Source organism: Balaenoptera ricei, chromosome 13 (assembly GCF_028023285.1).
Source record: "Balaenoptera ricei isolate mBalRic1 chromosome 13, mBalRic1.hap2, whole genome shotgun sequence".
Lineage (NCBI taxonomy): Eukaryota > Metazoa > Chordata > Mammalia > Artiodactyla > Balaenopteridae > Balaenoptera > Balaenoptera ricei.
Genome location: NC_082651.1, coordinates 83,134,493 through 83,159,372, shown reverse-complemented (window position 1 = coordinate 83,159,372; position 24,880 = coordinate 83,134,493). Strand labels below are relative to the sequence as shown.

The 24,880-nt window shown below is 40.5% G+C and overlaps 1 protein-coding gene and 1 non-coding gene across 24 annotated transcripts in view; one reads left to right on the top strand and one right to left on the bottom strand.

Annotated features, from left to right (window-relative positions):
* The window catches only part of DTNB (dystrobrevin beta), a 253,014-nt gene that overhangs the window by 25,366 nt on the left and 202,768 nt on the right, over positions 1-24,880 (bottom strand). For 15 of the 23 annotated variants that reach the window (XM_059893466.1, XM_059893468.1, XM_059893454.1 and 12 more), the window contains 4 exons: positions 18,606-18,691; positions 17,620-17,733; positions 12,653-12,749; positions 7,739-7,759 (listed from right to left, as the gene is read on the bottom strand). In XM_059893466.1, the coding sequence (XP_059749449.1) occupies positions 7,739-7,759; positions 12,653-12,749; positions 17,620-17,733; positions 18,606-18,691 (318 nt within the window). Of the gene's footprint in view, positions 1-5,919; positions 6,550-7,192; positions 7,275-7,738; positions 7,760-12,652; positions 12,750-17,619; positions 17,734-18,605; positions 18,692-24,880 lie in introns of those variants that run through there. The other 8 variants (XM_059893470.1, XM_059893467.1, XM_059893465.1 and 5 more) reach the window with 3 other exon arrangements.
* On the top strand, positions 9,672-9,778 carry LOC132347141 (U6 spliceosomal RNA). Its single transcript, XR_009497098.1, has one exon. It is a non-coding gene; the product is annotated as a U6 spliceosomal RNA (small nuclear RNA).

The following is a 24,880-nucleotide window of genomic DNA, read 5'->3' as shown; positions in this document are numbered from 1 at the left end:
TCTCCTAGATTCTCTCTTGGTTTCCTGAGGTCTGAGCTGGTTAAATACAGGAGTTGAAATTTGAAATGTGAAAGCAGTGAATAAACAGTGAATGTCATATATATTAATTAGAATACATAATAATAAAAGCACTGAAGGATTTACGGTTAGCCAGCTTTGTAGAGCAGTAGTGAGTTGGCATGGATTCTTATTAAAGGTACCTGTCTAGCTGCAGGTAACTGTCTTTCTGCATTGCCTCTAATTTTATTTTATTTTTTAAAAATTTGTTTATTTTATTATTTATTTATTTGTTTTGGCTGCGTTGGGTCTTTTGTTGCTGCGCACGGGCTTTCTCTAGTTGCGGTGAGTGGGGGCTACTCTTCATTGCAGTACGCGGGCTTCTCATTGCGATGGCTTCTCTTGTTGCGGAGCACAGGCTCTAGGCATGCAGGCTTCAGTAGTTGTGGCATGTGGGCTCAGTAGCTATGGCGCACGGGCTTAGTTGCTCCCCGGCATGTGGGATCTTCCCAGACCAGGGCTCGAACTCGTGTCCCCTGCATTGGCAGGCGGATTCTTAATCACTGCGCCACCAGGGAAGCCCCATTGCCTCTAATTTTCTAAAACACGCTTCTATATTTCTTTCTTCTCCCCTCTCTCTTTTTTTAAAGCACTGGGCATCTATACTGCAGCTCCAAATGGGAGTAATTCTACTTGCCAAATTATGATTAGCAGCAAATGGAGAAGAGTGCAAAAGAGTCTATCATATCCTTTATAATATGCTTCTTTGGCTGAAATTAAGCAGATGTTCACTTCAGTTAAGGACTCTAGGCCAGGAAGCTCCCTACCTTGGCACTGCTGTTAATTTGGGACATCAGAACCAGCCTGAGGTCAGCTATAAAACCCTAGAGATTGGCACGGCATCAGGATTCAAGGAAATGCCTACAGGTGCTCTCCAAGTGGAGGGTCACAGATCCAATCTCATGCCAAGTGAGGATGCTGTGTGAGGTCTAAAAGAAAGAGAGTGGGAGGCACGGCCCAGAATCCTAGAGATGAGCCAAAGAGAGGGCATCATGAAAGCAGCTGATGTTGTTTTCTTAGGATGCTTTCTTTTGTCTGGAAGAGTGGGAGGTAGATGGTTGGCATGAATAAACCCTGGGGAAGGAGTTGGTTAGAAAACCCAGACAATGAATCGAGGGCCAGAGGATTTCAAAGTCACAAAAGGAAACATCAGTCAAATGAACCCAGTTGGATTTCTGCAGACCCTTCTTGGTTCATAGCCTTTCCCCAATATATCGATTGGTATCAGTGATGACAGTATCAAAGAACTGTGGATTGGAAATTTATAGATGAGAAAACTGAGGTCTGTAAAGGTTATATACATGGTGAGATAGAAAAGAAATGAGGTTTTGTCAACAAGGTGCCATGAGTCAGAACAATCTATTCACACGTAACCCAATAAGGCAAACTGAAGATATAACTCCTTCCTTCGCTGAGGTGAAACCAATGGGGGTGGGGGTGAGGAGGTTGGACAAGACAAAATCAATTTTTCAGAGCTGTCTACACTCTGCCATACTGAAAATTTCCTTTCCAAGGTTGCTGATAACTTCCTTATTGTCAAATCCTTGTCTTATTGCCTTATTAACTTTCTCCTTGAAACTTTCTGGTTTTTCATGAGAACCCACAATCCTACCCTCCTACCTCCTCTTTCTTCATTTTGTCTACTATGGGTTTTCCCGATGGCCCATGTTTATGCTTTCAACACTAATTTTATGTTGAAGACTTCCAAATCTACATTGCTAGCCCTGTTTCCCCACTAAATTTCCAGCTGCCTATCCCTAAATATCTAACAGACCAGACACAAAGCTTGACTGCCTGCCTATTCTATGTAACTCGGTATGTTCAAAATCAGATCAAAGTCCCCTTTCTATAGCCCACATCATCTCCCCAGTTTCGTTTTTTCAGTCAATTTCCCAGGTTCCTGGGCTCAAAACCTAGAAGTCATCTTCTTTTCTGCTGATGCTTTGCTGAGACCCAGACTGTAGTATTCTGGGGGGAGATACTGTGTCCTAGGAATTCATATTCCTCTAGTGGAAGGTGACTATCTCCAGCTTGGTGTGTAGAGACTTTTTCCCAGAGACCCTGGTGTATATTTTTCATATGTTGTATGCATTCTGGTCAGAAGAGGAAAAGACATAAATATAGGACAGGGGGAAATAAACAAGCAGGTAAGGCAATCTCTCAGCTCGTGATTGATGAGAGTGATGAAAAACATGGGGGGTGCTGCAAAGACCCAAAAGCTATTTCCTCTATATTTTCAGACTATACACTCTCTCTAGGTGTTCAAGGAGTTTTGGGGGAGTGAAATGCAAGTACCTATTTTTCAATATTGCTATGACATTTCCTCTTTTGGAGAAAACAAACAAAACCCCCCAACAAGCTACCAGGTCCCTATAGTGAGTACAAGAGCCAAGACTGATGAATGACCATACTTTGTAGACTTTCATGAGGCCATCAATGGGCAGCCAGAGTCCATGTATACAGACTAGGACTGGGACCCAGGCTAGGCTAAAGGCTTGGGCGCATAGTCGCAGAGTACAGCACATTGATCTTTGTTTACCAAAATCCATTGGTGCAGCTTGCAAACTTGGGAGGGCGGCAGTGGTGCCTAAGCCTCCAGATATCACTGACCTGGCCTCTGTTTCTGTATACAGGGCATCAGGCCAACCATGAAATAATGATCATACCATTTGAGGGTGGGATTTGTGCAGGATTTCTCTTTTGATCCTCCAAAGGCCAAGCTCACCCACTGCTCACTTCAACATATGTAGTAAGACATTGCTGAAGACATAAATAAATGGCAATCCTTTGCTTTTCAGGAAGCAGTAGACTCAGGCTTCTATTTCAGAGTATGGTGGGACCAAGGAATCCAGAAAATTTTAGGGAGGCATGTGAATCACTTCCCAATGGGATTGTGTCCAAAGGTTAAGTGAACCAAGAGGGAACCTGACCCAGGAACACATCAAGAGGTTTACCAGTAATCTCTTTAATGGACAAAGAAGAGGTTTTTATTTGTTGTTGTGTAGGTTGTTTTTTTTTTTAAGTACTTTCTCTCAAACTTACAAAGTTAACATTCATGAAGTTCGTCATGGAGGCCTCATGGGTCAACCTGGCTAACTAAATGTTGAGTGCCCTTCCTCTGAGGCATATTTGGTGAAGCCGCGGTCAGAGGTGGGGGTTTCTGACAGCCAGCCCACACCATGCTTTCTTTGGTTGAGTTGTGGTGGGGTGTTTGTCTGGTTCTGGAAATCAGAAAGGGCATGGGGCAAGATCCACTTGATATCCCAACTGGCTGAAGTAGAAAGAGAGGTCCCAACTGTGGCCATGTTCTCTTAGTGGAATCCCAAGATTCCTCCAATTACATAACTTTCAGAGTACCACCTATATAACCCTCTGGACCACCACCCTACGAACCTGGATCAAGGCCACCCCTGCGGCAGCCTCCTATCCTTATTCATCACTGTTTACAGTTATAGTCTTTAACTCTGATGTTGATCTGTATATGAAAAGTAATGATCTTTTTTTTTGACTGGCTATGTGGCATGTGGGATCTTAGTTCCCCGATCAGGGATCAAACCCGTGCCCTCTGCAGTGAAAGCCCAGAGTCTTAACCACTGGACCGCCAGGGAAGTTCCAGAAAGTAATGATCTTCTAATATGAGGAACCGGAGAAATGTTTAAAGAAATACATCCCTCACGAATAAACTGAAACCTTGCCTTGGATAGCTCATTTTAGTTTGTGTCAGCAATCCAGCAGTGAAATTTTATGGTATGTTGAGTCTCTGGGAAAAATGGAACCCTAAGGTGTCCCTAGAATAAATTTGTACATTGGAATCCCTCCAGACTAGGACTGGGATATTGTTTGACCTTGAGGGAGTAGCCCACAGCTCAACAGTAAACACCACTGCCAGCAGGGTCCTCACCAGTCTGTTGTTACTTTAGTGTACCCCTCTGTACACATTTCTGGTTGTGGGCATTGGGTTCTTACTGAGAAATGCTCAAAATATTTTCAAATGATACAAATAACTATAGATATCCTGCGTTTTGTAGATTATCTGTGCTAAAAAAAAAGAGGATGATTTTACTCTACATAACATATCTGTTCTTTAGACAGAAATAATAATAGAGTTAATAATAATACTAATATATTAGCTTGGTCTTCCTATTCTTTTGGTAACGCTGAAATTTGTTTTTCTGATTCTTTTTATAAAGGACATTTCTAACCATCGTTTAGTCTCTTGAATAGATCTACCTATTATATGGGAGTACCTTGAGCAAAATTATTGCCTTAGGTACTCGAACCAGTTATGTCCCTTACAACGAATAAACTTATGAATTCACACTGTTTTTAAGTTAAAATCTTATAAATCTGGTTAATAGCAGTTTTCATTCAGCCACTATTTATTGAGTATCTGCCATGTGGCAGGCACTGGGCTAGCAGCAAGGGGATGCAGTAGTGAAAAAGGCAGACAAGGTCTTTTAATTACAGTCTGACGATTATCATGGGCCTGATTAACCCTGACTCAACCGATACAATCTAATTCCTGAGCCTGTTAAACTGTAGGGTATGTCATGGGTCGAACAGTCACTCAGTGAAGTCTTATCTGAAATAGCCAGGCAGTTCTGCCCTTAATTATAAACCTTGGAGCTGAGAAAAAAGAAGGGGAAGGAGGGAGGGAGGGAGAAAGGAAAGACAGAAGAATTATCAGCTGAGGTACTAATGTCACTAAAGCACTGGAAAAGTGGCTGAGGTTGAAGGTAGAACCACAGACCCAAAGTCACAGTTAAAGTCACAGTTATTACTCATTTCCCTCAAATTTCCCCAATGCCAAAATAATCCCTGAAAGGGAATGAAGAAGGCAAACTGCATAAAAAGTTCTCTATAATGAATTTACAGAGCCAGTTTGGGGAAGATGTCTAGTAAATTCTTCATTTAAAAAGTCTTACAATTATTTTATGACTCATATAGGGTAATACACTTTGATAGGGAAGAAATTAAACTATACCAGCCAGAATCTGGGAGGAAGAAAGGGTTATGACTTAGCTCTGTGGTAAATACCTTTTGGTGCCTCACTCGGTAATGATATAGATTAAAGCAGACGCTCGAGTTCTAAAGCTTTATAGTCTTTCCAGCTGTACATGTTAAAAATGTTGAACCATGCAAAGCCATCCAGTTCACATTTGAGCCTCATTGCTGAGCCTTAGGTGGGTACAGTTTAAACCTGTGATGTGGACAGAGGAAATTTCTACCTATATCCACAGAGCAGAATGTCTTACCTCACCATAGTGGGGAAACATGAGGGAAAAACAATTTGTACAAATTCATGCTCTGGACGGTCCCCTGGGACAGTGAGGACTAGAACATGAGCTCAGGACTTCAGCCACCGAGAACTCCCAACACACACACTCACAAGCCACCGAGAACTCCCAACACACACACACACAAGCCACCGAGAACTCCCAACACACACACACAAGCCACCGAGAACTCCCAACACACACACACAAGCCACCGAGAACTCCCAACACACACACACAAGCCACCGAGAACGCCCAACACACACACACAAGCCACCGAGAACTCCCAACACACACACACAAGCCACCGAGAACTCCCAACACACACACACAAGCCACCGAGAACTCCCAACACACACACACAAGTGGCTTGTTAGTGGCAGGCTTCAGTGATCTGGGTCTAGCTTCTCATTTTGCCAACCTCAAGGGGAAGATGATCTCACACACAATCAAAGATCACTGGAATGAACATGTTGTTATTTAATCCCCTGTCTGCTCAAGATCAGCTTTAAATTGACCTGAAATAATACGACAGCAGTGATAATTTCTGGTTCTTGGAGTACACAGTAATCCATAAAATTTTTAAATAATGAAGTGTCTCTTGGAAGCCCTTACTGTTGCCATTAACATAAATATCCATAATGTTTGCCCTCCTCTGAAAGGTGTTCTCAGGTGGGCTGTGGGTGTTCCCGATTACATGCTTTGCTCTGAGTTGGCCCATTCGGAGAGGGATCATGAGATGCAAGTCTGGGTGGACTGCGGGAGGAAGTTCCCAGCAAGTGGTTTAGCTGTAAAGCACATCTCTGGGGCGCAGAGGGATGAATAAAAGGAGGGGAATGCTGGTGCCAGCAACTACAGGTCAGGTGATACCCTGATCTGCAGGAAGGGTGTGGTCACAGCAAGGGGATGAGGCTGTCAGGGAAAGGAGGGGAGAAGGGAACAGGAAGAACAGATGTTTTCTTTCCCTCCCTCCAACACAATCTCACTCATCCTCTTGTTTGTGACAGGCATTACCAGCACTTGCTTCTCTACTTCTTCTAAGCAAACTGGAGGATTGTACTTCCCTGCCTCCATTGAAGTTAAGTGTGGTCATGTGCCTTGCTTTGGCCAATGAAATGGAGTGAAAGTGATGTGTGTCACTTCCTGGCAGAGGCATTTAATGGCTGGGCTTGACTTTCCATCCTGGTTTTCTTCTGCTTTGCCCATGTGAATGTACCTATTGATACAAAAGTGCCATAAGATCAAAGTAATAAATTATGTGTGAATGAGGAAAAAACAAAACCAAATAAAGCACAGACAAAAATAAAATTTTGTCACATTAAAGTCATTGAGATGTACGGGTTGTTAGCCTACCCTGACATCATACTCTGTCTTCCTTCCCTCTTCCTGACAGTCTCCTTTACTCTTCTCTTGCCTCCTCCCCTCCTTACCCATCTCCTCCTTCCTTTCCTCTCCCTTTTACCCTATGACTCCATTGCTTTCCTAACTGGAAATAATGGTAAATATAATGTTTTATATTCCTATTCTTAATCTGAAACATGGATACATTTGTTTTTTGAAATAAGAAATGAGTACATTTTTTGAATTACACATTTCACATTTCTTTCTTTAAAGAGAAGCCCTGAGGTAAATTAAAAATAAGCTTTAGTTTGTGTGTGAAAAATGTATGCTTTGAAAACCTTACTATATGATATAAACATATAGTCTTATCATTATGGATAAGCCCTCAATTGATTTTCCTGTGTGGGTTAGTGGCTATCAGGGAAAATAAAAACAAACATAAACTTTCCCTAAACACCATGCAGCTCAGGAAAACCAGAGCTCCCTCTGCAGTGGGCTTTGAATAGGAAATCACTTACAGCATGATCAGTCACTTAGTTGTCATTGGTAACTTTGTTAAGAAGGCTACTGGAGCTGGAACATCCAGAAGACTGTTCAAGACTAAAGGACAACTAAAGTTATCAAAAGAACTACTCATTTTCATGCACAGTCATTCATGACATTGTACTTAACCCTGAGGTCACTCCCACCACCCTGAAAATTGTTTCAAGCAATTAAAGTCAGCCTAATCATGAAGCAGCAGAGAATGTAAGTGCAGGAAAATGTAACTGTAGCCTGGCTAGTCATGCATATTTAAATAAACACAACAGATGTGTACTTTGAAAACAAATTCAACAAGCTCTGGTTTCAAATAAGAACATGCTCTACTAGGTAAACATGACGTGGCCTTTTAGGCCATTTTACAATACCACGGAGAGAACTGCTGAGGGTTTTACACATAACCAATTCCACAGAGATGATCTTGGTACAGGGAGGAGAGGAGAAAGTATGTAACAGTTATATGAGGAAAAGAAGAACATGCAAAAGAAGCAAGAGTCAGGTGGAGAATTCTGAAGTTCACTTACTGCCTGCTTTTGCTCTTCCTCCTAGAGGTGGTGAAGACGAAAAAAGGTAGAGGGGAAAAAGGAGAGAAATTAATGCCCATCACCACAAACAACTGGAAAAAAATGATAGAAAAGGGCAAACCAGGCCAGGCCCGTGGGTTCAGAGATCCAAGGGCCTGACCACCATCAGAGCACCGTCAGTTGGGCAGAGCAAATGGCGAGCCTCTGCCCTATCTGGTCCTTTAAACGCTAACTTCTAGAGTTAGAAGGAAAGAACCTTCTAAACCCTCTAGCCCAACTTCCCCTTTTATACGCGAAAAAGCCCTAGAGAGCCTGACTTGCCCAAGTTTATATCACTATTTAGGGTAAACTGAAAGAAGCAGCTCAACCATGACTCAAAAGCTCCGTGATCACTCTGTTTCACGATTCACAATATCCAAATGTGTCAGGTACATTTCTCTAAGTCAGTGGTTCTCAAAGCGCAGAACATAGATAGACCAGCAGCAGCAGCATCTGGAAACTTGTCAGAGATGCATGCTTTGCCCCGTCTCCCCCTAGACCAATGGAATCAAAACTCTTGGGGTGGGGGCAGCGCTGTTTCATGAAACTTTCAGTGGATTCTGAATCCTGCTAGTTTGAGAACCACTGCTCCTAAGAACTTCCTAGAAACTGGAAATTCCATCTGACTACAGAGTCTCTTATTTAGTCCCCTGTCTTCCACTTTTGGAGCTTTTGGCTGCTGTGTGGTTCTTTTCAAGGATGCACATACATCCCCTTCCCCCTATAAACTGGAACTGTTTCAAGGCCCTAAGAGGCTTTTCAAAAAGAATTCTTGACCTTGGTGTCTCATTAGTTGAACAAAGGTTCGTTTAATGCTCCCTATGCATGAAGCACTGGGAACATGAAGGTGAGATACGGTCTCTGTCTTTCAGAGCCTTACAGTGACGCCGTTCAGAGCAGGCCCTTGCTAACTCTCAGCTCTCAGAATGCACCTCTAGACACTGAAGAAGGAAGCACGATGAAGATGAGATAAACACTTCCGAGTTCCTCTCTCCTCAGTCTTGTGCTTCTCAGCTACTCTGTCTTTTAATGGGTCTCTTCGTTTCCTTTTTCTATGCCTCATCATGGGTAACTGTGGTCAGGACGCCTCTGCTCTTTGCCCCAAATACACAGATCTAAAATCTGTTGCAATGGTTCTATTTAAATTGGATCCATCCGTGCAGACTGCCTTTACTAAACATGTGTGTAGGAAGTCTTGGGAATGGATGAGTGCTTCTCAGTCTGCAGATCTGGGTGCAATGGAGAGAATGATTTCAGTAAAGCCAAGGAATTACGAAAGGGAGAGGGAAAGTAAGAATTTGGAGAAAGTCATTTTATTCCCGCAAGGGAGAGACATGCACTAGAAATTAAATGGGCACCAAGAAATCTCTTGAGGAGACTCCCAACTCAGCACCAGAAGATGTTCTTCATTATCAAAGCCAGCTGCTAGATGCTTGGCCAAACCTAATATCACAGGCACCCAGGCAAAGAGGGCCCTGAGCGTTCGCTGAGTTAGCCTGAAGGAGTTAGCATCTTTTAGCTTTTGCGTCTGGCATGCATGGCTCCAGTTAGAAGGGGTTAGAGTTTTACAGTTGGGAAGCGATCTCCCTGCCTAGTCAGGCTTCCCTGTGAGGCAGAACACTTTTCTTCCATTCACTAGGCAAGGCAACCAGCCGTAGAAGAGTTATTAAACAATTAAAAATGTGTTTTTATTGCTGGCACTAAATGTTGAAATGGAAATTGGTAGGGAAGGGATGGGGCAATCCTGACAAGCTGGAATTGCATCTGAGATCAAAAGACCAGTATGTAATTTCTTAGAACTGTTTCTAAAACACCTCCTTATTTTCACTGTTTTCTCCAGGTTTGGTATTGGAGACAATAATATTACCTTGGTTCAACAGAAAAGAAAAATTCAGTGCTCGCTTCGGCAGCACATATACTAAAATTGGAACGATACAGAGAAGATTAGCATGGCCCCTGCACAAGGATGATACACAAATTCGTGAAGTGTTCCATATTTTTTTTTAAAGCAATTATACTCCAATAAAGATGTTTAAAAAAAAAAAAAAAAAATTCAGAAGGCGATGTTTCATGTTTGTACATTTGGTGACTTTGCTGTATATAGTTTATCCATTGATATAAAATCATTATAATTTGCAGTAGACACATGTCAGGTTAGGATGGAGGGAGTGGACAGGGCAGTGTTTTCAGGACTTACAGGCCCCCCATGTGCACTGGCATTGGGAGAGGGTGGACTTTGGCAAAGTGTTACTTAGGATGGTGTTGTATAATCCAAACTCACAAAAGTTAATCAGATATAGCTTTGAAGGCTCTGTCAACACAGTAAACAGGTCAGATATAAGGTCTTAGAACCTTTTTGTTATCAATTAGTCAGTTGGGGTCAGTAAACATTGACTGGTGACAAGGTATAGGAGCCAATTTGATTTAAAGGGGGTAATAATGCCTTAATTATAAAGTGCAAATCTAGGACTGCTCAAGTCACCTAAAAACATGGGAGACCCGTCACATTGGGGATATCTGGCTAGATGGCCAAAGTAATGCCATAGCCACTGTAGTCATCTATATAAAAAAATTTATATTCAAAACCTCATTTGCATATGAGGTTAAAATTTAAAACTACAGAATTCATCTGGTAAATGCATTTCAAAAGCAATATTGGAAAAATGGAAAATGAGGCAGAAGAATACTGGGAACGTAATTTAGAAACTAAAACACCATCACACAACTATTTCTAGATTAAATAAGAAGTCTGAGGTAGAGGTTATCCATATATACTCATTAATCAGGGGAAAAAATGTAAAGAAAAGATACATTCTGAAACATGGGTACTTGAGTGTCAGTCTACATTATGTCATTAGGAAAAAAACAACAACAATAAGAAGGTCTCTGATACTCCTTGGTGACAAGAATTGAGTCTTAGTCACCATTATACACCACATATCCTAAACATGACTCTTAATCAATGGATAAAAAGACAACATTCCTGGTTTATGTTTGCAAAGTCTTCTTCCCTTTCTGAATGACCTCAGCCTGTCAGGTGGGTAAATAATAAGGCATTTAAGAACTTGGTAGGATATCCTACAAAACAGAGCAGTGGGGTCCTGGTTATTTTACAGAAATTGTAACTGTAAGACAACAGCTGGAAATACAAAGAAACTCAGGGCTTGGGAATACAGTTCGAGACATCAGTTCATTCTGCTTAGGCCTTGAATACAAGTGTCAGAGGTACATGACAAGGTCATAGGAATGCACATGGGACCTGAGCCAGGAACTCTAAGGAACACTGAGGGCAACCAGCTGACGGGAAAGCTTACTGTGATACTTAGGGGAAATGCATTCTGACTTCCCTTCAGTTTGCATAAACCTTTTTGCCTTTTACAAAAAGGGTACCTTCCCATCTATGTTTGGGTAATATTTGAGAACATTTTTCTGAAAGGTAGGTGAATCCCCTATGACCTTCTGTCCTGTGGGTGGACTAACCCCACAATGGCAGGGCTTTCAAAGCCCCACATGGCTCCAGATGTTACACTGGCCAAATGTATTTAAGTACCTCTCTGCTCTCTTGAGTGGCTGATTGGGTTGCTTAGCTGGATACCTGACAACTATTTGAAGGATTTGGGCCAGGTTTTACGCATAAGGTTTTCTTTAAACAAGACCCATTTAGACAAAATATTTCTCAGGAGAAATCCTGCTAACAGGGTTAATGAAGAAACATGTCCCAAAATACCCAGGACCAAAGCTAGAAAAAACTCAGCTCAAGAGTAAAAGAAGTGATTGTCTTGAGCAAGCCAAAAGTCAGTTTAAAACACAAACACGCCATTTACCCAAGTTGCTAAATACCCACTAGCTTTATTATTAAAGGACTGGTTTAGAATGGAGAAGTTGAAGAAAACTCTTCAAGCTGACATGTTCCTGGGCTACCCCCCTAGTCTAGACCCTTGTCACTTCGGGTCTGGATGATTTCATTAGCTTCCTATTATCCTTTAGTTTCTCCTCTTCCCAACCTGCTATGTACATTTTCCTAAACTACTGTTTTCAAAACCTTTAATGACTCCACTTTATCACAGGATTAAATCTACCCCCTCAGCCTGCCTTTTGAGGTACTCCACACTGTGATTTCCATTCTGTGTCAGACCATGAAATACAATGGTTTCACAGTATAGACAGACAGACCTTAGGAATTTATAGCATAAACAAATGTGCCCTGGTATTGCTGCTACAGAGCTGGGTAAATATTTCTGTTCAGTGCCAGTCAAATCATCCAGGTGAGGACATTTAAATGCCAAGTGTGCCTTTGTCTGCTCTAGGGTGTAGGGGCTGTAATATATTTTTCACAAAAAATAGATAGTGGGCCTGAATTATTCTAGATTTATTCAAGCTCCAATATACCAAACCTAGAGCTAGCTGCTATTTTATTGCTCCTAATAGAGTAAAATTATTGATTAGAGTTGGTTGATTACTTTGGTTTGCCTCTGTAATACTTATTAAAATAGGACACAATACTTGTTACGCATTTAGGTAGAATATTTGAAAACTTGTCTTAAAAGAAACTTTATATAGTTGAGAAATATTCATTTCACATAGCTAATATCCGATTTATAAACATTCTTATTTATTCATAAAAGCAACTATTCGAGGACATTAGTTCCAGTTACTAATTTTTTGTAATCAGGCTTTACACTGATTTAGATAACTTTTATACTGAATTAGGTTAACTTCATGGAGGTCTACCTGAAAACTGAGTCTAGGCAGCAGGAGTTAACCTGTTAGCCTCATCCTGTCTGACATCACGGGGAGGCAGAAGCTGAAGTGCAGGTGGAGATGGACAAGGAGAGCCGGGAGGTGGGGGGAGGCCTGAGCGGCTGCTGCTCTTACCTTCAGCAGCTTCATCAGCCCTTCCAGCTGCAGCATCAGCTCCCGCCTGCTCTCCTGCAGCGCTGACATCCTCTGCTCCAGCTCATCTTTCCTCTGCCTGTCGGAGAGGAAAAGCTCATGAGGAATGCAGAGATGGAAGGGCAGTTAGATCACAAAAAGACACTGTAATTTAAAAATATTAAAAATTGTAATGTGTCTACTGAACAAATATAAAAGAAAATGAAGATAAAATGATCCTCAAAGAAGAGTCGAAGGCCAGGTGAAATGGGTTTTAGACCTGATTCTGCTACTTAGCAGTGTATGAGATGCTGAGCAAATCATTTAAGTTCTGATACTGGATATATAAAATGGTGATAATATCTGTTTTGCCCACTTTTCTTTACTGCTGTGAGGAACAGTATGCAAAAATGCTTTGGAGGGCTTCCCTGGTGGCGCAGTGGTTAAGAATCCGCCTGCCAATGCAGGGCACACGGGTTCGAGCCCTGGTCCGGGAAGGTTCCACATGCCGCGGAGCAACTAAGCCTGTGCGCCACAACTAATGAGCCTGCGCTCTAGAGCCTGCGAGCCACAACTACTGAGCCCGCGTGTTGCAACTACTGAAGCCCGCGCGCCTGGAGCCCGTGCTCTGCAACAAGAGAAGCCACCGCAACGAGAAGCCCGCGCACCGCAACGAAGAGTAGCCCCCACTCGCCGGAACTAGAGAAAGCCCATGTGCAGCAACGAAGACCCAATGCAGCCAAAAATAAATAAATAAATAAATAAATAAATAAATAAATTTATTTTTTAAAAAAATGCTTTGGAAAGTATACATTGCCGTAGAGTGAAAAAGTACTGTTAATATTATTAAAGTGATTTTAAAAATTCTTTAGGAAGCCAAATGCCTCACATATACATAAAACTAGTCCAAATTTAAGTTAATAGTGGAGAAAAATGTATGAAAACTGCTCAGGGAAGACAGGGTTCAGGAGTCAGTGCTTCCAGAACCACACATCAGGTTCAAAAAGTATGACAGACATCAGGACGACTCTGTGTCTAAGAGAATTCTGAGGACAGATTTCTGTTTCCCTGAGGACAGATTTCATGTCATCAAGTCTAGCTCAATCTGTCCAAAACCAAACTTGAGACTTTCCTCCCTAAATGGTTCTCTTCTCAATTTCCCTCTCTCTCCTACTTTTTCTTCTTTCTGTCATGGCTGAAAAACTCAGTCCTCTTTGATACTTTCCTGTTCATTTCCTATATTCAATCAGTCACCCAATTCAGATGATTCTTGGAAATCACATGTCTATCTTTCTATTCCCACAGGTTAAATAAAAGATAGTATTAATTTTAGTGACACCTCTTTCCTTTGTTTTTCAACATGGTTGTTAGAAAATTTTTGGTACATATATGGCTTACATTATATTTCTATCAGAGAGTGCTGCTCCAGACCCTACCTACATTCCTATCCTTAGTTCCTTACTTCCCTTTCCCTTCTATGTCTGGACCTCCAGCCATGGTTCACTTTTCCCTAAGCAGACTGCATCATTTTACAAGTGAGTATTCCCCTACTCTCCTCCAAATGTTATTCACTCCTTAGTGTCCATCCCAAATGTCACTCTTTCCAGGAAGCTATTCCTGATTACTTCAGTAGGTATAGGATCCTGCTTATTTAATCACATAGCAATTGGTGCTTCTCTGTGGCACTTAATTTATTTTACCTTGTATTGCTGTCACTCCTACCATGATGCAAAATCCTTGAGGTCAGGGGATGACCTTACTCATCTTTGCATAGATTTAATGATTAAGAGAATATCACGCATCCAGTGTGGACTCAATTAACATCTAGTGAACTTAATGAAATCATTATTTGAAGCCCTCCAAGGATTTCCAATGACCTATCACTTAAGGCTCTCAGAATCTGGTCTCAATTATCCAACTAATTTTATCTCCCATCATTGGCACTCTGAAGATTAATTCCCTGGATGATTGAAAACAAATTCTTAGCTCCAAGACTCCTTCCCCTGTCTGAAATGTGTCATACTTATTGGGGGATCTTGCTGAACCCCAACTCTGCTTCTAATCTTAAATGTTTTGTCCCACACGCCATTCAAACCACACCTACCTTTCATGGTCCAGCCCAAATTCCAGCACTTCCAAGGGTCAAATTGCTTCTAGCCTGTGTGTGTGTGTGTCTTTCCCTACTCACATTTCTTCTAATATCCATACTATTTATTAACATTGTACAATATTATTTAACTGACTAGCAAATTATTTTAAGTTTTGTTTCCAAAACTAGATTATAAATTTTTAAGATAGAATCATTGTCTTCTCGTCTTCATACTCCCTAAATTTCCAGTGCAGGTATAAACTCAATAAAGAGGAGTTGACTCATTCAACTTTCTAGAAAGCCTTTCTTCCTTGAACCCCCAAGCCTGGATGCAGTACTCTTTCTTTGTGCTGTGCATGATCAAATAATTATAATATGTGGCAAAAATGAATGAACTACAGCTACATGCAACAACACGGAAGGCTCCTAAAGAGTAATATTAAGGGGGAAAAATGTCCCAGAAGACTGCATGGAATACCATTTCTATAAAGCTCAAAAAACAAAAAGCAAAATTAGACACTTTATCACGTGGGCATACACACATACTTGACAATACTGTTTTAAAAAGCAAGGGAATCGGGACTTCCCTGGTGGCACAGTGGTTAAGACTCCAAGCTTCCAATGCAGGGGGCCTGGGTTCGATCCCTGGCCGGGGAACTAGATCCCACATGCGTGCCGCAACTAAGACCCGGTGCAACCAAATAAATAAATAAATAAATATTAAAAAAAAAAAAAAAAAAAGCAAGGGAATGATAAACCAAATTCTGGAGAGAGGTCAGCTCTGTGGGGAAGGCAGAAGCAAGGAAGTGGAATAAGGGGGGCACTTTTCCAGATGACATGGCTTTAGCAATATATGAATTCTCAAGTAGGACGTGAGTTCCTGGGTGTTCATTTTATCATTATGCTTCATATCTCACACATTTGTCATATATTATTATAATAACAAATATACCGTTAAAAATAATGAAGGGGGAAAAGACAATCTTGGTGTTCAGGATTCATAACCACTAACCCTAAGGATGAAATTCTCTACCTTGTTTTATTATACTAGCTGGGTATTGGCAGTTCCTGGATTCATGTATATTCATTAAAACCAGAAGGATGTCAGAACCTACAAATGAATCTTGCCCTTTATGTGTCTTGTGATAAACAAAAGTTCGTATATTAACATAGATGAATATACCAACTTCTTTCATGGCTAGTAATTCTGAGAAATTATTTTCTATCCCAAATCCCTAAAGAAACTCTCCTACGTTTTCTTCTAGAAGTTTTAACATTTTTGTCTCCATGTTTAATCCACCTGGTGGTGTTTCTGTATATAGTGTGAGGAAGAGAGCCAATATGTTTGTCCTTATGCATGACCAATTGATCCAGCAAACTTATTAAATAGTCCCTCTTTTTTCAGTGGTATACAGCTGCTTTTGAGATTAAATACTTTCTGATTTCTCAGGATTTAGACCCTCCTTGGATTTAGATTAAATTCCTGTTTCTTACTGCCTTATGTCACAGCGCTGGATTCAGCCCTTTGCCTACTGAATCTACAGTTTTTTCAGATCCCTCTAGCATAAAGAAGCCCTTTCAGCAATCCTAGTTCCAGCAATAGTTAAACTAAAGTATGACAGTTTTTTGCTTTTCTAGATACAAAATAGTCACTTGTGCCTGAGCTGAGGTGGGGAAAGAAAACAGTTGTATCTTACACTGATAGCTTAGAGTTATGCTCTACCTGAGTCAGCAGCTTTTGCTTTCCCATCCTCCCTAGTGTGACACCCAACATGCTGATATCTCCAATGTGTGACAGTGGACCCAGAGCAACCAAAATCTCAGCCCAGTTTCTAATAAATTTAGAAACTAAAATGAATTTTTAGGAGAATGGGAATCTCTGTATCCCTAATGATTTTCATCTGCATGGTTTAAATTCTTGATGAGTTATTTATTAATGACATAAATCTAAACAGAAGGACAGTTATAGAAAAACAATAATCTCTATTCTGTAAGAGAAGAAATCATTGGTTGGGAAGCTAAATGACCTAAGCCAAAGGAAGAACTAAGAAAGGACATTCGGCTCTGTAGAATCCCAGGTGACAGCACGTTAAAAATCAACTGCAGAATGTCAAATGTTACAACCTAAACAGAAAAAACCCACTATTTGGAAATCTAGAGGTCTGGTGAGAATCAAGTCACTCACTTAGTTTCCATAATGTCTTCACTTACAAAGAGTATACACACATCTTTCTAAGACCGATAGGAAATAAGACCCTAATAATTTTGCTCGGATCATGCTCATGTTATACTCTTCTGGAAGATGCCCTCATTCCCTCCAAAACAGCACCAAGTGGGAGCTGAAGTTGCTCTCTACCCCCATCCTGATCCTACGTCCTTAGTCTCTCGATCCTTGAGACAGATTATACTTATGTTGAGGTGGAAGGTACCACAGCCACAGTGCAAGGGATTCCCACTTGGTTTCACATCTCAGAGGAGTTCCTGCAACGGAATCCTCCTCTGACTATGAAGTGCGGGAGAACATACTCAAAGGACACGGAGAGCCTTACTCCTGCCAGGAGTCTCTAAAGTCAGACTAATTTGCAAGATAAGAAGATTGAGTGCAGCACAATGGTCTTCCTAAAGCAATCACAAAAGTATAAACACTGCGACTGGTGTTTACCTAGTTCTGAAATGAAGGCAGGAGATCTCACAGTGATTAATAAAGGGACTCAAACATCTGAAGCAGTAACAGAATGAGTGGAATGCTTTAGCTGTTTGTTCTAACATGACTAGTTATACCGATAAACAGATTCTAACCCACTAGTTTGGTTTCCTGAGATATGAATTCCTACTGTAGCAGATTATAACTTGGGGACAGTGGTGCAGCTTCCCCACTTACCTCAGCAGCCGCAGCTCCGCCAGCAGTGTGGGGTTCTGCTGGGCCTTCTCCGGGGTGGGCTGGGAAGCCTGCTCATGCTCCAGACGGAGACGCTGAATCTCCTGCAGGATCTCTCTAGAGAGATGGATGAAAAAGAGATGGCCACGTGCGGCTTCACAGCTCGCGCCCTCTCTTTTTTTCCATTAGAAGTTTTTATTCTAGTCGTGCTGCCTCTACCAATCTTGTTCTGATCGCTTCTGAATGACCAAGATGTGAAATGGACACCGTCTTAAAATTGCTGCACTCGATATTTCCTCAATGAAACAATCCTTTGTGGTAGAAAAAGTCCTACAAACCCTCTTCTCAAGAACTTGAAACATTTCCACAGAAGAAAAATGACAACTATCAATAGAAGTGTCTGTTCCTGTCTGGGGGGCACTTGCAACCTTCTAATGCAAGTCCTGTGCTAACTCCCCTCAAATCTTCCTCTGTCTCCCTTCTTCTCCTGAACCCCACTCCCACCCCGAGATCTGATGGTTGCCACCGCCTCCACTGTGCCTGTTACATTATGACCAATCTCCTTGTCCTGGTTTCTGCTTTTTCAGTGCATGATGGTGTGTTGTCTGGTCGCCAAGCCTGTAAATGGCTTTTCAATGAGAGACCAGACAGTCGCGTGCTGCATCGTGGGCCAGGACAAGATGACAAGACAGAGCAAAGGCTCCTGGGAGCAGAGTGGAGAAAGGAATGGGAGGGGAACACACTGGTGGGTGGGAAAAAGAATCTACCTGAGAGCACCTGAGCGGGGTTTTGGACTACCAGAATGAACAGCATACAGAGATATACAAATTAGTGTCCAGGGCATGTACTGGACTTGGGCTGGCCTATCTTCACTGAGGTGGGATCTTCCTTTGTGGTCAAAACTCATCTAGACTGCAAGGAAAATGAGAATCAGATACTCACGTGATAATCTTGGGCTTCAGAAACTGGCTCGACCTCTGCATTCTTACCTGTTTTTGTTTTCCAGTTCTGCAATAAGCTGTCTTTGTTGTTTGTTGGCATCAAAGTTAAAGCTCAAGTCGGTGGGAGGACGGGTCTAGAGTGAGGAAGAAGAAAGGTTTTTTTTTTTTTTGATTCAAATATATCCAGAGGCCCAGATGGACTGTTGACTTTTTTTAAAACAGATTTTTGAGGTATAATTTACATACCATAAAATCCACCCATTTTAAGTGTACAGTTCAATGAGTCTTAGTATATTTAAACAGTTATGCAAACCGATCACCACAGTCCAGTTTTAGAACATCTTTCATCACCACAGAAAGTTCCCTCATGCCAGTTTGTAGTCAACTTCCACTCCCATCCCCAACCACAGGCAACCAGTGATCTGCTTTCTGTCTACAGTTTTGCCTTTTCTAGAAACTTCATATAAATGGAATCACACAACATGCAGTCTTTGGTTTCTGGCTTCCACTTAGCATGGTATTTCTGAGGTTCATCCATGTTGCTCCATGCATCAGGAGTTCCCTCCTTTTTATTGCTGAATAGTATTCCATTGTTTCCAGCTTTGGGTTATCACAAATGAAGCCGCTCTGAACTCTCATTTACAAATCTTGTGTTGATATATGTTTTCATCTGTCTTGGGTAAATCCCTAAGAGTGGAATTCCAGAGTTATATGGTAACTCTGTATTTAACATTTTGAGAAAGTGTCAAACTGTTTTCCGAGGTGGCTGAACCATTTTACCATCCCACCAACAATGAATGAGGGTTCCAATTTCTCCACATTCTCACCAATACTTGTCATTGTCTTTTTGGTTTTAACCATCCTAGTGGGCGTGAAGTACCTAATTGTGGGTTTTAAAAAAAATTGAGATATAATTTACATGCCTTAAAACCTACCCTTTTAAAGTATACAATTCAGTGGTTTTAAACTATATTTATGAGGTTGTGAGCCCATCATCACTATCTACTTGCAGGACATTTTCATCACCCTGAAAAGAAACCCACAGTCACTCCCCATTTCCCCTCCACCATCTTGTGACAACTTCTAATCTAATTTCTTTATCTATGGATTTGCCTATTCTGGACAGTTCATACCAATGGAATCACGCAGTATGTGATCTTTTATGTATGGCTTCTTTGACTTGGCAAATGATTCCAAGGCTCATCCACGTTGTAGCATATATCAGTACTTCATTTCTCTTTATGGATGAATAATATTCCACCATATGGACATATCATATTTTGTTCATCCATTCAACAGCTGAGGGACATTTGGGTTCCCATTTTGGCGGGCTATTTTGCATAATGCTGCTATGTGCATTTGCGGACAAGTTTCTGTGTAGAGACATGCTTTCATTTTTCTTGGGTATATATCTAAGAGTGGAACTGCTGGGTCATATAGTAACTGCCTTTTGGGCAACTGCTAAACTGTTTTCCTACATGGCTGTAGCAGTTTACATTCCCACTAGCAATATATGAGGGGTCCATTTTTTCCACTTTCTTGCCAACCGTTGTTATAGCCCATTTTTTTGATCACAGTAATCCTAGTGAGTATCAAATGGTATCTCATGATTTTGATTTGTATTCACCTAATGACTAATATGTTGAGCATACTTTCATGTGCTTATTGGCCATCTATATATCTTCTTTGGAGGAGTCATTATGGTTTCGATTTGCATATTCACTACTGGGTCTGACCCTTGTACCTCCTTTAAGAATATGGAAGCGAATCAACACAAAATAGGAAAATGGATGACTAGGTGACATTTCCCTTTTATTGATTAACCAGAGTGGAAGCTCTTAATGAAGGCTCTGGTATAGTTACGCTTCACTCCAGGTATTCTTGGTTCTTCCCAAAACATGATCTATGATGAAGCAGAAACCTTGTTTCCTGTCTAGAGTTTAAAGATGCAATAAGTAATTCTTTTCATGTGAAATTTCCTAAATAAACAGGGGCAAAATAGCATAGCAAATCTGGGTGGGAGCCTTTTTATCAAATTACCAAGCAATTTCCTTCTTTAAAAGGAAGAAAACTGATCTTTCTTCCTCCAGAGAAGAGTGGGCCAGCAGTCAACTGAGCAAGTTCTCTATATATTCTATTCAGAGTCTTGTGAGAGCCTGAGTTGAACCTCAGAAAAATGGCTTGCCTCAGAGTAAAACTGCTACGAATAATAGGTTTACAATTCCTGAAGACTAGAGTTAAAACTAATGGCTCCTTATGAGAGTGGGACCAGGGAAAATTATGGATGAGGAAACGCGCTCTGAAAGGAATTTGTTTCATATAATGACAAAAACCCAAAAACCCTACAGTATTTCACTGGAAATTTCTAAAGAATCCTTTTAGTTTTGAGTGTCTGACTGCAATGCTGAAGCATCTTTCAAAGAGGAAGTTAACATAGGAATCAAGAATTATTATCAATAGTGATTCCTAACCAGGAAAGACTCTTCGGCACCAAGAAGCATTGTTACTCAAATATAGAGAAGTAAGGGCGGAAGAAGATTCAAACCCTTAGTCAGCAGTCCCACCTGGAGCAGCCTGCACCCTAGCTCCTCCACCTGGACGTAACAACAGGGAGCCCCCAGTGGACAGCTGAATGATGGCTTATTTCACCCAGACAAATGTCAAACACAGTTGAGTGTACACTAAACAACAGAGAAATGTAGGATTTTATTTATTGACTATCGTAGACACCACAGTACTCCTTAAAAAAAAAAAAAACAAAAAAAGCCAGGTATCCCTTCCTAAAATGCCCCCAGGACACTGAAGGGAAAAAGAGGGAACAGTTAGTTTATAAAGACATAGATAACTTTAGCCAGAAGATCCCTAAAGATGATTTCTTTCAAAAATTAAATAGTTCATTCATTCATTTATCCAACAAATATTTCCTGAGCACTTAGTATGTGTTAGATACTATTCCAGAAACTAGGATGCATTAGTGAATAAAATACAGCCTCTATCCTCATGTACCTTACATTACATTGGGAGAGAATGATAAACAAATAAATAAATAAATATATATACATATGTAGGTGATATATATATATATATATATGGCATCAGTAGTGATAAATTTGATGAAGAAATATAGGGTAATGACACAGAATAAACTGAGACAGAAGATTTTTTAAATGAGGTAGTTATGAAAGACTCAATGAACTTAGGAAGCAAACCAGGTGAAGGTCTGGGGGTTGGGAGGGTCGGGCTTGCTGGGCAGAAAGAAGGGCAAAGGCCCACAAGTGCTCCAGGTTGGTGTGTTCTGGTCAGTACTGATGGAGTGGCGCGAGCTATGAGGCAGGGATAGGTGATAAACTGGGAGGGCCCAGATCATGAAGGACCTTTTCATCATGCAGTGGAGTTTCCATTCCATTCCAAATGTGGTGTGAAGCCACTGTAGGATTCTGAACAGGGAAACATGGAATCAATTCCAAATACTCTGCCCTCAAGGAGGTGGAGCCTAACTCCCTGTTCCTTAAGCGTGGCCTGTCCATAGTGACCTCCTGCCAAAGAGGACAGTGTGGAAAGGGGACAAAAGAGTAACTTTATGTCGGAGAAACCTGAAAAAAGCTTCCTCAGCCAGGTGATCAAGGTCAACATCAACAGTGATAAGTTACGTTGATATTATTTATGTATGATGTGATGTGAGGAAAATAGCACTTATCTCTTCCTCCCCAAAACCCATAATCCCAGTCTAATCATGAGAAAAACAGACAAATCCCCATTAAGGGACATTCCTCAAAACTGTCAAGGTCATCAAAAACAAGGAAAGTCAGTAATAAGCTATAATGGAAAATAATCCTATATATCATATAGGATTATCATATATATTATCATATAGGATATAACTATATATATAGTTGAATCATTTTGCTGTACACCTGAAACTAACACAATATTGTAAATCAACTATGTTTCAATAAATAAAAAACAAACAAAAAAACAAGGAAAGTCAGAGAAGCTGTCACAGATCAGAGGAGCCTAAGGAGATAACGACAATTAAATGTAATGTGGTATCTCGGATGGAACCCCAGAACAGAGAAAAGACATTAGGTAAAAACTAACAAAATCTGAATAAAGCATGGACTTTAGTTAATAATAATGTGTTGATATTGGCTCATTAATTGCAACAAACATGCTATACTAAGGTAAAATGTTAATAACAGGGGAAACGGAACATGGGTTATATGGCAACTCTCTGTACTAGCTTAATAATTTTTCTGTAAATCTAAAATTGTTCTATAATGAAGCTTATTAAAAACAAACAAACACTGCTTTGGCTACTAAGTGGAGGATTTACTGTAGTGGGATAAGAATGGAAGTAGGTGGACCACTTAAGAATCTAAGGGTTTGCTACTTAGTCGCATGTAAACTTGTTACTTTATTTTACTATATACCTTTATTTTCTTGTCTGTAAAATGGGAATATTTATGGAAAGAGATGTGAAGAGGATCCCTTCCTCTGTTACACTAGTATTCTCTTAGGTTTAGGTAATCTCACAGAGCTCCATCATCTTTAATGAGATAGAGACACATCTGAAAAATACAGGATAAGGAACAAGACCCCACTGAGCAAAACTGGGCAAATATGAAACCAAGGAAAGCCAACATAGTCAGCAAACTGTAATCTGCTGGTATGCATTTCTGGAGCCTCCTAAAAAGAGACTGGAAGTTTCCCATCTGGATGAACTTGGCAGGAGGAGTTCCACAGAGATGTGCCTGATATCAACCAGACTTTCACTGCATCCCAAGGGCAGCCTTCCCATCATCCCAACCTCGCTTAGACTAACTGGAGGGCTATGGATTATTAATACCTCTCTCTTGCTCTCAAAAACCCAGTAATGTTTTTTAGGAGAGTGGTTCCCAAGCTAGCTGTAAATCAAAAGACTGAAAGTTTTCTTTTTTTTTTTTTTAAACTAAAATCAATGGACCCTACTAAACCCAGAGGTTCTGATTCAGTAGGTCTAAGGCAAGGCCAAGAATCTACATATATTTTAAGTGTTGTACAAAAGATTAGAATATGTAGCCAGGTTTGACAATGACTATTTTATAGGGGTTTTAAGTCATTAAATGTGTGCAAAACACCACATGAAAATACTCTTGATCTTTAATTCTAAGAAGCCGTAAGGACATTTCTGGAATGGTGTATGGGTGGAGCAGCTGACAGGATGATGAGGCTGTGAAGTCCAGGACTGGGCTATGTGAAAAAAAAATCTCAAAAACGTGTAAATGTTAGGTAGCATGACAATGGACAATGGTTTCCCTTTCCTTTCACCTTTCTTCCAAGTTTTCCATAATGAGTTTTTAATTTTTTCATAAAGAAAAAAAATTTTTTTAAATAAACAAAAACCACCTGACTACATCTAATGCCAGTGATGTTTGTGATGAAATTTAAGATTTGCTGTTATTACCATGATTTGCCACACACTGTATTTTTGTTGTTGTTGTTTTAAAATGGAATTTAGGCACTTCAGGAAAACAAATTAGCTCTCCTGGCTCATCTAAGCAACCTACAATTTCTCTATCTGAGGGTCAGCCTGAAGAGGTTCCAGTGGCCATGTCTGCCACCTGGGGAGACGTGAGGGTCTGATGCTGGAGCATTTCACAGGGTGTAATGCCGGCTGCTAAAATGATTTAATGGTCTTTCTTGTAGAAGGTTTTTGAAAAAAAAAAAAAAATCAATACAAAGCCTATCTGGCAGGCTATAAATAAATTCTTTTGAGCACTACACCCACTTTATGCAAAGCACTTGTATCAGTGAGAGATTAGCAGATTAGAAGTCTTCTGTTTAATAGAAATCTAGTTAAGAAGAGTCCTTCCTGAGAGACCCAATATTTATAAGATAACTACACTTAGGAAAATAAACTGAAGATGAAAGGGGCCATATCAGTATTTAGTCTCAAGACCATTCTAACAACTATTTTCACATGAATTAGAGAACTGGCATCAGAAACTATCAGGTGTAAACAGATTTATCTTGTTTGCAGTAAAGGAGTACTAGGATCTCCTTTTCGGGGTCAAACGGCTTTGGAGCTTTTATTTACAAATTTTAAAAAGTACTATGTAAAGTCAACAAGACTATATAATGGTATTACGTATACTTAATTTTAAAAATCCACCACAATGTTACTCCATTTCAAAAAATTTAATTAATGTTATTTATAAATTTTAATTTCTAAAATAACAAACATTTGTGACTGATTGAGGGCATGTGTAGGCTTTAACTAATTAATTAAATAAAACTAGTCTTTTTCCCAGACATTTTTTCCCCCTATTCTGTTCCATTTCACT